We start from the raw sequence: 14,931 nt of genomic DNA, 5'->3' as shown, positions 1-14,931 counted from the left end.
GTAAAAACCAGCTTATTATATTACCCCCAAAATGGAATGTAATAGGCAATTAGTGTACAATGCAAACTAGACCCTTGTAATTATATTTGAAAAGAACAAAAGTAAATCCGATGAATTTGAAAATAACCTACGTCATTGGCAATGAATTTTTCTGTTATCCTTTGGCATGCAATCTAATTATGTGACTATAGGAAACCTTAGTAATAAGATCCTTAATTACTACACAATTATGTAATTAGGTAATAGTTATTAAAAACTGCCTAAATTATGTACATATTTACTCAAAGAATAAGAATGGATCAATCAAGTAAATACTATGCCATTTAGAACAGTTTTTTGGTTGTTCTTTTTAAATAAAGGGAAATTTAATACAAAAAGCTGCCTTTGTATTATACTGGGATTGTGATACTAAGCTCAAAAGCAAGGGCTGGTAATAGAATCCTTGAGTTATTGTGTCTGCTTTTTCCTCCACGGTACAAATTCAGGACAGCGTCAGTAAAGAGAGTTAACCCTTAACTTAAAAATCCTGATTTCTGCTGCATAATCATTTCACAATGACAGAGCAGGCTAATTGTCACAACTGTGATGAGCACAAACTAGAAATCCTCAGTTAAGCAACACTATTCTATTCAATACAGGTTCTTATACCATGCTTATCACCATAATATTTGAGTCTCATGACAGAGAGACTGAAGCATGCTTGTGCCAACAAAACACTCATCTTACTAAGAACAACCTGTTCTTGTGCGGTAATTAAGATTCTGGCAGGAACTTGTGAACTTGTGAACCCTGATTTTTCAGGCATTTAGAACGCTATCGGAAAAATAAATCTGACCATGGACACATGCATTCAGCTACGGCACGTTCACTTATTCTGAATTCACAAAAAATTGGATTGGCTGCTTTGAGTTCAGACTTCTGATTTTTGTTCACTCCTTCTAGCAAAACATGCTAATGTTTAACAGCATGCTACCAGACTTCTTGATAGGGACAGAGGATTTTAATTTTTAAGGGGGGAAAAAAAACACTTAATTTTGATTTTTTTCAAGAGGGAACTCCTGGATCCAAGCACAGCTTCACTCAGCAACAGGATGACAGAACATATAATCATACTTTGCACTACTAATAGCACCTTTCATCCAACAATATTCAATATACAGTATTCAAAATTACTTTCTTCAGCCTCATCCTGATGGGTTCTTGTGCTCTGACTCCACACACCTAAACGGATTTCACCATCAGGCTTTAGGTAAGCAGACTAGTGAACCTTTGCTCTGGTGAGCCCTGTAGGGTGGGAGTTGCTTTCCCTTAATGTTGCTCCTCTATATTCACTTAAACATTGCTAAATACTTAATGGCAAAAGTGGGTTTTGTTTTTGGTTTTTTTTGTTTGGGTTTTTTAGAACTCAGGAGTCCAGGCACCTACTTCCTTGCTCTAACTCTAAAACAGTTCCTTTCTTATCATCAATTATTTACATATGAACCTGGTGAAAGAAAGAAAGATTGATAAGCTTGTCTTCAGCGTATTCAATGTGGACACTATTCCAAAGTGGTGATCAAACCTCATACGCTTTCTTCAAGTTTACTATTTTCTTATTCAACTTGTCTTTTCACAACTTGTTTCCGGATCATTTTTTTAAGATTTCTCCTCTGCCATTTGAGTTCTTATTTGCGGACCCTTGCAAGCCTTAAACCTCAAATACAGAATCACTAATATTTAATAGGAAAATGTGTTCAAATGATAAAACCCTTCAACATATAAAGCAGCTTCATCACAGTTTTGACACCATCTTTAAATACTTAGAACGGTTAAGTGTGCTATATGACTTGAGAGGTTGCATTTCCGAGGGCAGAAAACTTGAGAGGTTGCATTTCCGAGTTTTGACCTATTCTTTTTAAATCTTCTAGGCTGAACAGACCACATTCAATGACAGCCTGAGCTGGTAAATTCATGCACCTGCTGGGAAAATGGCTACCTTTTAAAACCAACAAGGGAGTGAGTAAGATGTGTATGGCCTTTTCCGTTCTTTTCTGATACAGAAGGGAAAGACGAGAGCTTAATTCTATTTAAGAAGGCACTGCTAAGAAGGGGTGCTATTGTCCCCAACCTCCAAACCTGAAAACTGATTTAACCCTATACTGGGAGGTATAGGGTTACTCAATTTTACCTGAGTGAATCCAAGTTTGATCCGTCTTTGTTTGAAAGTCTTGGCAAACTGCTCAAGCTCCTCAAGGTCACTGGGCTCCTCCAAGCTGGGAGTCTCAATTCGCTTTGGTGTTGATTGGCTCTGTGGAAGTGGCTGAATGGGGGTTGCTGCTATTGTGCGTGTTGGGGTTGCTGGCTGTTGAGGGTAGGAGACAGGAAGAGAAAAAAAAAGTTTTTTTTTAAAAACACAAAATAGTGGAAATAAATCTCACTCAGGAGTCCAGATTCCCACAGGAGACAGGTTGGATACTAATATATCTACCATTTCTAATAAATCCCAAAGTGCTCTCAAATTTATTAACATTGCTCAAATAAAGATCATCACCATCCACTGTACTGTATTAGTATACAGTCTTTCAAGAAGGACTCTGTCAAAAACAGCCAAGGAAAAACAAAAGATATACTGTACCAGTTTACTAATGCCTTCTGCCTACTCCAAGAACAGTTCAACATTACTCTTAATATTTTTCAATACTTTTGGAGAGTTTGGCATTCATCCCCTTTAATTATTTTACAATTCAATTTACTGTGGGTGCAGCATCAAGTTGACAGCTCTACAGACTCAAATCCTCTATTTTTCCTCAGAACAAGCTTAGCAGAGGCAGCAGCACAAATATCCCTAACATTTCCCCTTGTGAATGTGACACAACCTTGTCCCAGAGGCACCACTTCTGGGGCGGGGAGAGAGCAGTTTGCTCTCTTTGGCACCTCTGCTGAGACTGCTAACAAGAAGAGTATTTATAATGGAGACATTATATGGCAATAATTCCTCTTAAAAAAATAAAAACTCACAGAAAAGGAATTTCTTTTAGGTTCTGATTTTCCCAGCATAACCACACAGTTTCCTAGGAAACTACTGAAAAGTTTGCTATTCCTGACAATTAGCCTATAAAGATCATTTCCCAATATAAAAGTAGGAATACAGGGCCTCAGTAAGAGCCTGAGATGTGTGTGTGTGCGCGCTATGGAAACCACAGTTAGGCTAGGTTTCACACAATCAAAATATATTAAGAGAACATCTGGGTTTCACAGTTAAGGTTTTGCACACAATCTGAACGTTGGAATTTCTTGAGCTTTGAGTGCTTTACTCCACCTCCTTGGGTGTATGCATTGTTAAAATGCAGAGCTGAATCCTCCTTTGGCCAAATTCTGTTCACTGCAGCTGAGGGGCTTGGGCAAAGATGGTTTTGCGCCATTTCTATGTCCTTGGCCCAATTCTGACGCTGTTTATGCCCCCAATGCAACAGAGAGAAGCCTCAAGACCGCTCTAAATTGCGCTGGTTGGTAATAGCCTCCAAACGGCCATTCCCTAGCACTTCAGTGCGACAGCCATATCGCCTACAAAGCTAAACCTCCAACTGGCTCACTAAGTTGGCTTTCTACTTGGTTAGCGCTAGTGATATTCTGCAATGCAGAGCAGGTGGTTCGGGGGGGCAGGATTTAGCCCACTGTCTTTAATTACATGATCACATATTATTGCTCAGATAATATACAATATTTTCAAGAACTGTAGATACATGTCGCACACTTTTTCCATCCCCAATATTTTAAACTTACTTAAACTATATTGGACTACAGAAACGTATTTGACTTAAATTTTTATTAAAGTTCTTTTTTTCCCCCTATGTTACACATTAGAGAAAATCTTTGTTAGGGACATGTGAAGCTCCCCAAGCTGTGAACTAGAATAGCTAATTTCCACTATTCTACATTGCATATAGAAAATGTAGTAAGCAATACAAGTACAGGTACTATGTACTTTTCATATATGGCACTTTCACAGACTGTAACAGACGCAATAGTATGTGCTACAAAATGCTACCTGCATTAAAAGAAAAACATTATGTGATAGTCTGTTTTTCAGAAATAATATGTGATCATATAATTAGAGGCTACAGTAACACACAAACACAAGCAAGCAGAGTTAAAGCTGCAGGCACTTCAACATTACTTTTCCAGAGTTTTGAAAGCTTAACCGTAGAGCTTTAATAGCTTAAAACAATGTTTTTAAAGGTTTCTTTTTTTTTTTTTCCTAAAGATATAAATCATGGAAAAACAGCTAAAAATTAGTTTTACTCTTCTGCTGACTTGCAAAAGACTGGCAACAATATCTTTGGCTAGAAAATAGACCACTTTGCCCAGGATCTTTGGAAAACTTCCAGGAGGGAAACCCTTTCCTGCACACTTTAGGAAGCCCTCAGCCCTTTTCCTGTAAGTTTTAGGAACTCTGAGAACCTTATAAAGAAATGGAGGAATTGAGGCAAATGTTCCTATGGACATGTTGCCTTAAGCCCCACACATCTGCCAATTAAGCAGCTAAATTAACTGCACACTCCTGAATAGTATAGCCTCTTTTAGCTGTGTAAAGTATATTAAAAAATTACTCTATATAACATGAAGTCTTCAGTCTTATAATTTTGTCAAATCAAAAATATTTTTCACTAGAACAATTAAAGGCACTTTTACTCAATGAGGGCTATTTCCATGCCAAATATCAACATATAGCCCTCTAGGTTTTAAATCTATTAAAAACAAGGTTGCAAAAATGTTTAATATAATGGAAAAAGGGTATTGTTCCACCACTCTACTTGTACTCAAAATTGACTAAACCATTTTTGTTCAAACTACTGAAAACTTCCACCTTCAGGAAAAGGCCAAGCATGGATAATTTCAGTCCAAAGAGGAAACGTTTTGGTAAATTATGAGTGAATGAAAACAGGAAAATTTGAAGGGAAACTATTATGCAGCTTTAATATACAGATAACTATAACTGGAGCTGGCACTTCTGTTGTATTGTAGCCATCTAGAAAAGTGAGACGACTAAGTAGCTCAACTTCCATTCTTGCAACAAACATATATGTGCCCCTCTTGCACATTAGTTTGAGTGCCCCAAAGAACTGCTGAAAAGCTGCAGGAGGAAAACTGACCTGTGAGGTGAGGGTGATGCTTGGCTGAGACTGCAGGAGGTTGGCTTGGCTTTGCTGAGGTAGTTGCGTTAAGAGATTCTGCGCTTGCAGGAGACCTGAAAAGAGGTGGTTTGGCAAACAGTTTCAGAAACTTTAGAAGCTGACTGAAATGAAGCACTTAAAACAAAAAGAAGATAGATGAAAGGCTGACATCTCCAATGTCTTTAATTCTCAGTCCACAATTCCCCTGCATTCCTCTAAAGCATAGGGTCAAGTATCAGGGGGTAGCGTATTAGTCTGTATCCACAAAAACAAGGAGTCCAGTAGCACCTTAAAGACTAACAGATTTATTTGGGCATAAGCTTTTGTGGGTAAAAAACCACTTCTTCAGATGCATGGAGTGACAATCACATATGCAGGCATTACATAATGACACATGAAGAGAAGGGAGTTACCTCACAAGTGGAGAACCAGTGTTGACAGGGCCAATTCGATCAGGGTGGATGTAGTCCACTCCCAACAATAGATGAGGAGGTGTCAATTCCAGGAGAGGCAAAGCTGCTTTTGTAATGAGCCAGCCACTCCCAGTCCCTATTCAAGCCCAAATTAATGGTTTTAAATTTGCAAATGAATGTTAGTTCTGCTGTTTCTCTTTGAAGTCTGTTTCTGAAGGTTTTTTTGTTCAATTATAGCTACTTTAAAATCTGTTATAGAATGTCCAGGAAGACTGCAGTGTTCGCCTACTGACTTTTGTATGTTACCATTCCTGATGTCCGATTTGTGTCTATTCTTTTATGTAGGGACTGTCCTGTTTTGCCAATGTACATGGCAGAGGGGCACTGCTGGCACATGATGGCGTGTATAACATTGGTAGACGAGCAGGTGAATGAGCCTCTGATGGTATGGTTGATGTGGTTGTGTCCTCTGATGGTGTCCTTAGTTTGCAAATGGTGTTGCAAATTTAACACCATTAATTTGGGCTTGAATAGGCTATTTTTGCAGCATTACTTTGCCTGTGATGCAGACACAATAAGAGCTGACTGGGGCTGCGCTTATATTATATGTAGGAAGTGTTTCATCTAATGATAGTATTATTGGCTTAATGCCTTGGAGGTGTCAATTGGTTTTCCCTTTCTGGTTTGGTACTCAAACAGTTAGTAGACAGTGAGCACTGAAGAGCCAAATAAAAATAAAATGAAGCCACTGATGAAGGTGATTAAATGTTACACTCTGCACAATACATTTCAGCTGCTGGAACATCCCTTTAGAATGAATGAAAAATGAAATGGCTTTAGCAGACTAAAGTAGTATAACAAACAGAAGAAATATATCCAATCACTTGCAAATATAAAACAGAGACTGAATCTTTAGAAAGGAGTAATTATATCTCACATGTTAGATAAGGTACTGAACATTCTTTAGGTTGCACCACAAAAATTGAGGTTACAGTAATTCCTCACTTAACGTTGTAGTTATATTCCTGAAAAATGCATCTTTAAGCAAAATGATGTTAAGTGAATCCAATTTCCCCATAAGAATTAATGTAAATAGGGAGCGGGGGGAGGAGGATTAGGTTCCAGGGAAATTTTTTTTTTTGCCAGACAAAAGACTATACATACACACATACAGTAAAGTTTTACACAAACAATTTAATACTGTACACAGCGATGATGATTGTGAAGCTTGGTTGAGGTGGTGAAGTCAGAGGGTGGGATATTTCCCAGGGAATGTCTTACTACTAAATGATGAACTAGCAATTGGCTGAGCCCTCAAGGGTTAACTCATTGTTGTTAATGTAGCCTCACACTCTACAAGGCAGCACGAATGGAGGGAGGGGAGACAGGATGGCAGACAGAGAGACACACCCTGTGTCTCTCTGTCAGAGAGACAGAGATGCACATTTCCCCTTTAAGTATGCTGATACCACTCAAGTGCACCACCTTGTTAAGTTAATCCGCAAGCAGCTGCTGCCAGGAAGGTCCCTCAGTCCTGAGCCCTGTCGTGTGTGTCCCCTGCTCTATGGAGATGGGGTAAGCGGGGTGCAGGAGTAGGGGGGAGGGGACACCCTGACATTAGCCCACCCAGCAAGCCGGAGGCTCTGGAGAGCAGCTCCAAGGCAGAGGGCAGGAGCAGCACGGGGCAGTGGGGGGAGGGACAGCTGAACTGCCAGCAACTGATAGCCTGCTGGGCTGCTGCTACACAGGGAACTTAGGGGAGCGGGAAGCTGATAGGGGGGCTGGCGGTCCACCCTGGTTCCAAGCCCCCACCAGCTAGCTCCAATGGGCTGCTCTTTCTGCAAGCAGTGGACAAAGCAGGTGGCTGCCAAACGACGTTACAAGGGAGCACTGCGCAACTTTAAACAAGCATGTTCCCTAATTGATCAGCAACGTAACAATGAAACAACGTTAACTGGGATGACTTTAAGTGAGGAGTTACTGTACTTACCTGTAACTGGAGGTTCTTCGAGATGTGTGGGCCCTATCTGTATTTCACAGGTGGGATACTCACGTGCACCATTAGCCTGAGTTGAGAATATTTTGCAAATAGTGTCCATTGGCCCATACATGCACCATAGCTCTCCTCATGCACTGAACCAAGGGCATAAAAGATGGCATGAGCTGATGCCTCTCCAGTTTGCCAAACGTACCACTGTTCAAACAATCCGCAGCAGAGGAGATGGAGGGTGTGTACTGGAATACAGATAGGGACCACATATCTCAAAGAATGTCCACTGTTACAGATACATAACCTCCATTTCTTCTTTGAGTTAAGGTCCCTATGTGCATTCCACATGTGGGAGATCAACAAGCAACAATCAACAGGGGGTGTGTAAGAGGACACAGAAGTGATAGCTGATTGTAGCACTGCTGTCCCCACAGCTATATACACAGCTGATGACTGGACCAGAGTGTAATATCTTGTGAAGGTATGTAAAGAGTTCCAAGTAGCTGCCCTATACATCTCTAGGAGAGGTAAGTCTCTCAGCTATGCAGTCTAAGTAGCTTGCCCTCTAATGGAATGAGTCCCTCAGGTTTGTGTGTGTGTGGGGGGGGAGATATGAGCTAGTTGGTAACAAACTAGCTCATATCCATTTTGAAAGTCTCTGTGCCAATACAGCTCGACCTCTTGATCACTCTGCTATGGAAACAAACGGTTTAAGGTGTCTTCTAACATCTTTTTTCTTTGCAGATAAAAGCCCTTCACACATCTAGAATCTGTCCGTTTCTCTTCATCTGAGGCATGTGGTTTGGGAAAAATACTTATAAGTGAATTAACTGACTCATATGAAACTTGGAAACTACTTTAGGAATGAATCTAAGGCAGAGTTGTAATGACACCTTTTCTTTAGAGAATGTAGTATATGGTGGGACCACCATGAGCGTGCCTAGCTCACTGATTCCTCTGGTTGACATTGTGGCTATTAGAAAGGCCACCTTCATGGACAGATGGGCCATAGATCATATGGCTGGAGGCTCAAAGGGGAGTTTAGTGAGCAATGATAATATAAATTGAGGTCCCACTGAGATGTGAACTTCACAAATGGTGTAAAGGATCTGAGAATCTACATCAGAAATCTAAATGTGACAGCATGAGTGAATATTGTACCATTATCCACAGGAGGATGGAAAGTGCTGATCTCTGCTAAATATACTCGCAGAGAACTGAGTGTGCGAACCAAAGATGTACGGGTAAGTAAATACTTTAAGATGATAGGGATCCTGGTGGATTCTGGAGACAGCTGCATTGGTGAGCCCAAGAGGAGAAACATTTCCATTTTGCTGAGTAACAGCTCCTTGTACAGACTTCTCTGCTTTGGTTAAGGATGTATTGCACCCTTTTAGAACACGAGTGCTCTATTTCTGATACCCATCCAAAAACCAGGCCTTGAGTTGTAGTGGTCCTGGACTGACGTGCTTGAACCTGCCCTTGTGCTGTGTTAGATGGTCCAGCAGCATGAACTGAGAGCTTCAACAGATCCGTAAACCAGAACTGCCTTGGCCAGTTGATACAATCAGGATGACTCAAGCTCAGCCTCAGTTGATATTCCATAGAACTTGTGGTATGAATGGGATGGGAGGGAAGGCATACCCCGGGCAACCGTTCCATGACACCAGCAGGGCATCTCCCATTATGCCTTTGCCCGGGCAGCTCTGGAGCAATGCCAAGGAAGTTTTCTGTTCTCCCACAAGGCAAAAAGGTCCCAGGCTGGTGTACCCCATTGAGTGAAGGCATCATCGAGAACCAAATTATGTATCTCTCATTACTGATTTAAAGAAAAATGTCTGCTTTGGCAGTCTGCTAAGGAGTTTTGCACCTCTGATAAATATGCTGCTGACAGGGTTACGTGATGGCTGATACACCAATTCCAGACTAATCTTCTCCAGTTTTGTTCACTGGATGAGAGTCTAAAACTTTGGGCAGAATGGTCACTTTGCTGTTTATTTTGAACTTCTCTGGTGAGTACACAGAGAGAAGCTAGGCTTGTAGGCAGCTAAGATAAAGCCTGGCGAATGGCATCATGTGTGCATGAGGCCAAGTGGCCAAGGAGTGAAAGGCAAGTTCTGATTGACGTCCTAGGTCTGACAATGACCTGATGCATGAGAGTTCTAATGGCATGAAACCTCTCAAGAGGTAGATGGGCTCTTTCTGTAGTCAAATTCAACTTCACCCTATAAAATGCACGAACCTCCTGGTGGTCAATATGGATTTTTCATGATTGACAGATACCCCAGGGAGGCAGAAGACTGAGCAGAACACTGGTTGCTCCCTGGACTGTCTTGTAAGAACTGCCCATCAGAAGCCAGTTGTTGAGGTAAGGGAAGACTATAAATCCCTCTCTTCTCATCAAAGCGGACACTACTGAAAAAACTGTTGTAAAGATCCTTGCTAGACCAATAAAGAGGATTCTGAATTGGTAAAGCTCTTGATCGAAGAGGAATCTCCAGTGGGCTGGCTTGATGTCTGTGAGAAAATATGCATCTTTCATGTCAAGAGCAACAGTGTGCTCTCCAACAAGGAAATTACTGATGCCACAGATATGTGGAATTTTAGTTTCTGAATGAACCTGTTCAGCTGTCTCATATTGAGAACTGGCCTCCATCCCCCATTCTTATTAGGGATGAAGTAATGGGAACAGAATCCCTTCCTCTGATGTTGAGGTGGCACCTCTAGGGCACCTCTTAGGAGAAGGGAGTTTACCTGCTGTTATAGAATCTCATTGTGAGAGTGATCCCTGAAAAGAAACTACAATGGGGGTTTGTGGTAAGAGGTACCAGAAACTTGAACAGATACCTACCATGAATAATCTAATACCCATTTGTCTTTAGTTAGGGCCCTCCAGTTTTCAGCAAATTGGGTAAAACAACTTGCAAATATCAGAGGAGGGGAATGAAGCGGAATCCATAAAGGAATGTGGTCTCAACAGTTCCACTGAAAGAAACTCTTTGCTCAGGGTTTAGCATACAATGTGGTGGTGGATGTTGCAGAGGCTGGGTTCCTGGGTCGATAAACACTTGTCTCTTGCACAGTGGTCTGAGGATGCTGGTGGTAAAATGGCTGAGGTGGTGGTCTTGGCCTATGCCCAATCTATGGTGTTTTTTCTTAGCGGCAGGGGTATAAATGCCCAACAAACGAAGTGCTGCCCTCGAGTCTTTGAGGGAGTGTATAGAGTCATCCATTTTGTCATGGATTAGGTTGGTGTATAGAAGGGCAGATCTTGGATGGTACTCTGCACTTCTCTTGGGAAACTAGGGGACTGTAACCACAGGTCACTCTTCAGAAGCATGTCTGTAGAAATCCCCCTAGATACAGTATCTGCCACATCCACCACGTCTTGGAGGGAAATTTTGGCTACCGATCTTCCCTCATCTACTAAGGCCTGGAAGCGCTCTATCCTCCTAATGGAGCTTGTTCTTGAATTCCAAAAAATTATAATTAGTAAAATCATATTTGGCCAAGAATGTCTAATAGTTTGAGATCCTGAATTCGAGAGAGGTGTAAGAGAAGACCTTTCTCCCTATCAGCAGGAGCAGTCTTTGGGTGCTGTTGCATGGACCACTCTGTAGCCGCTTACACCAAAGAATTAGGCAATGAGTGAGAACAAAAACTCTCTCCCCCTAGATGGAACAATGTAGCACTTCTCAACTCTCTTAGGAGTGGGAGCACAAGAAGCAGGTGTGCGTCAAGCCCTCTTTACCAGGTCCATGATGGCCTTGCTGATGGGGAGGACCACTCAACTGGGACTGGAAGGCTGCAGAATGTATAAAACTGTGGTGAGGCTCCTGGACTTCCTCAAGCTGAATCTGTAGTTCTGCAGCCACCCTAGGCAGGAGCTCTTGATACTGTTTAAAGTCACCTGTACAGGGCGGAGAAGACAGAGTAACCACTTCATTTGGTGAAGATGAGGAGACTGCTCCCAGAACTGTTGGACCTGACTCACCTTCCCCTTCCAAATATTCCAGTGGGGTTGGCTGTGGATGTCCAGGCGATGGCAAACAGAACTCCTGCATGAATCCTGAGTGTCACTAGAATGGGTTAGCTAGGGGAGATGGACCCCTTGGCATAGGGTACCACCTCTCTCTTGGCCAACTGTATTTGGTTGGAGGTTGGAACCCTGATCTTCTCATACCACCTCTGCCCGATGCTGAAGACACTCCTGCAGGGGCCTCAGACTCATCTGAAGTGAAAGCCAGATCCCTTATCTCTGGCAGAACCAATAGTACTGTTGGTTGCGCCTCAAGACTGGGGAGTTGGGATAGGAGAATGACTCTGCTTTGTTGGAAAATTCCTTTCTTTTGGTGTATTAAAGTCCTGGAATAAAGACTGTCTAAATAGGAGGGGTGAATGTAGACAGAAAAGACCAAGATGTCTTCTGGGGGGGATGCAGCTCTCTGATCATCCTGAGGTATGAGAAGAGTCCATTGGTGGAGCTGTCAGATGTGAAGCTTCCCTGGTCACTGTGGCAGTTGGCTCCCTCCAGGGCAGGGTTGCTACTAGTACCACATTGGCACTAGAAAGATGGGAACACCAGGAGCTGTTTATCCCAAGCCTTCACCATTAGAGAGGACGTCAGAATCACTGGATTCATATCTTTGAGTGCCTACTGCTCCTCTTGAGAAGATTTACTCATGACTAAGGTCTTCGTGCCCATATGCTCCCCTGATTCTGAGGGGGTCAAGGAGGAATCCTCTCTTTTGAAGCAGTTTTAGACGAAGATGCCTTGTCCTTATATCTATGTAAGTGACCTTTGCTGTGATGTGAAGCCTTCTTAGGTGTAACAGTCTTAGACTCTGTTCCTGAGCTCGTGCTCAGAGGGGCACTGCCAGCCTGGTGAGAATAATGCACCAGGCGGGGTCCCCGGCCGTGATCTGACTGGGGCTTCATCGCCTTCTCCATGAGGTGTTTTCTGAGTCTAAGTTCCTGACCTTTATGAGCTCTGGGAAGAAGAGCGGCGGATGCTGCACTTCGCAGAAATATGAACCTCACCCAGACAGCAGAGGTACCACTGATGTTTGTCCCTCACTGTAAAGGAGCGAGGGCAGGAAACAGATTTTGAACCCTGGAAATAATCCCAGACTTTTTGGGGGTTGGGGGGAAATCCCCACATGGGAAAGAAACATTTTCAGTTTAAAAAAGTTAATTGGAGAATGTTTAAATTTGTTAATTAAAACATTTTAGAAATAAAATATAGTGGCGATGAAATGTTCAGGGTTGATATTCATGGAGAACAAAACCTTCTGTTTATTCATAGAAGAGGTTCAGCATAGGCAGTAGCGATCCAAACTTCCCCACACTTAGTCAATGTGCTTCAACCCTGCCCCGCAAGGATCACTGAGAGCGAGAGGGCACAATTAATCCATCCTGCCTTTGTTGAGACTCTCCAATCAGCTCTAATTGTGGTGGTGGTTCCAATGATGTGGACATCTGTCTAAAAATTTGACTGAAACTTCAGTTGCAATTAATAAATCACTCAGCCAACTCACAGTAATGGACTTTTCATTTTTACTGACCTGCAATGAATTCCAACTGGTGACCTAAAGATGAAAGGCTCAGACTGGTCTGGTGATGTCACCTGGAGATATACTGATGACGGATAAAAATTAGGTGTCCATGCTGATGTCATCAGATCTCTCAACTGCCTTTACCACCACTGATCATGAGTAATGTTGGCAAAAAAAATTTGTGAATATATAATTTGCTGAAAAATGCATTTTTCAGAGTACCAAAGCTATTCACAAATTAAGGTTCAATTTGGCAAAAGTTTCGGTGACAAAAATTGTGAATGTTTTGTTTCAAAATGTAGCTAATTTAAAAACAAAGCTAGGGTAAAACACACCCAAAAACAACCTGAAATGACCCACTGAAAAAATTAATTTGGGGTTAAATTAAATTTTGTTCACCCCAAAACGTTTTTGATTTTTTTCAATTTTAGCAACTAAAAAAAAATCAGTTTTGGTTTAGAAACAAACTAAGGTAGCTGGTTTCCCTCCCACCCCCTCAGATTTTTGGTTCAGCCCCCAAACAACAACAAAACAAAGCAATTATTCACTCCATCCTAATCATGAGGCTTTTACTCATCTGGTGACTGCAGAAGTAGATTGTACTTGTCTTTTGGTGGTTATGTTATTTTCTCTCAAGAAATCCTTGGGATTAGGCCTTGTCTACACTACAGAGTTTTGTCGACAAACATCAGCTTTCATTGACAACACAGTGGGGGTGTACACATTACAATATTTCGCTGACAAAACTTTCCTGCTTTGCCGACAAAATAAAATAACCTCGACATGAGACGCAGAGCTTTTTGGGGCAAAAGTTATATAGACAAAGTGTATACAAAGTGTAGACACTGCGCTTGGCTATGTCGCTGTAAATGGTCTCCAGGAGTTGTCCCAAAATGCCCATCCTGATCACTTTGATCATCAGTTCGAACTCCACTGCCCTGCACCCATCACATAGGCTTCTACACCTCCCCCTTTTAAGGCCCAGGAATTTTTGAAATGTTACTTCCTGTTTGCTTGGCGTGGACAGCTCACATCACATCTTCCCAGGTGACCATGGCAGTTCCACGCAGCAAACACTCGTCTGCTTCGAGCACGCCTGAGTTCTTGGATCTGCTAGCACTGTGGAGAGAGGTGGCTGTTAAGTCCCAGCTCAGCTCCAGGCATAGGATCTTCAAAACCTATGGTCAGATTTCTCATGGCATGTTGGATAAGAGCTATGAATGGGACACACATCAGTGCCATGCAAAGATAAAGGAGCTGAGGCAAGCATACCAGAAGGCAAGGTAGTCAAACCCATCACTCTGGTGCTGCGCTGAAGACCTGCCTTCTATAAGGAGCTGGACATCATTCTCAGCGGCAAGTTCACCTACATTGCCAAGAGCCCCATGGATACTTCGGTGGGTCTCAAGACAGCGGACTCAACCCCAAGGACGAAGTCGTGGACAAGGAGGTTGAGTTTGAGGATGATGTGGACACACTTCAGGGTCGCCTGCTGGTGTGGCGAGTCAGGACCTCTTCTCCACTCCGGAAGGGTCTAGTCAGCCCAGCAGTCAGTCTCTGGTGTGTATGATGCAGGAGAGGAGAGTTCTGGTAAGTGATCTTTTTGAGTTGATGCTGCTCGGTGATGAGGCAGAGCTGTCCTTTGCTTTGTATATTATAGAAGTGGATGATGGGATAGAAATGTACAAGACTAGCTGTGATTGCATGTACTTCACATTCCCCGTGCAGCTAAGCAGTGCAGCGGAACAGCGTGTTAATGCACACCAAGATTTCACAAGAATCCTCCAGAAAGATCTCTAGGAAACTTTCTGGAGGTACAC

At 42.3% G+C, this 14,931-nt stretch overlaps 1 protein-coding gene across 2 annotated transcripts in view; it reads right to left on the bottom strand.

Annotated features, from left to right (window-relative positions):
* Positions 1 to 14,931, bottom strand: part of POU2F1 (POU class 2 homeobox 1) — a gene marked incomplete at its 5' end in the record, with an annotated part of 168,353 nt that overhangs the window by 20,654 nt on the left and 132,768 nt on the right. For both annotated transcript variants that reach the window (XM_084650543.1, XM_084650544.1), the window contains 2 exons: positions 2,168 to 2,341; positions 5,133 to 5,227. In XM_084650543.1, coding sequence (XP_084506669.1) covers positions 2,168 to 2,341; positions 5,133 to 5,227 — 269 coding nt within the window. The remainder of the gene's footprint in view (positions 1 to 2,167; positions 2,342 to 5,132; positions 5,228 to 14,931) is intronic.

The sequence above is a fragment of the Lepidochelys olivacea genome, assembly GCF_965140295.1.
Source record: "Lepidochelys olivacea isolate rLepOli2 genome assembly, chromosome: 1".
Taxonomy (NCBI): domain Eukaryota; kingdom Metazoa; phylum Chordata; order Testudines; family Cheloniidae; genus Lepidochelys; species Lepidochelys olivacea.
The sequence above is the reverse complement of the archived record's forward strand: the minus strand, read 5'-3'. Positions and strand labels throughout refer to the sequence as shown.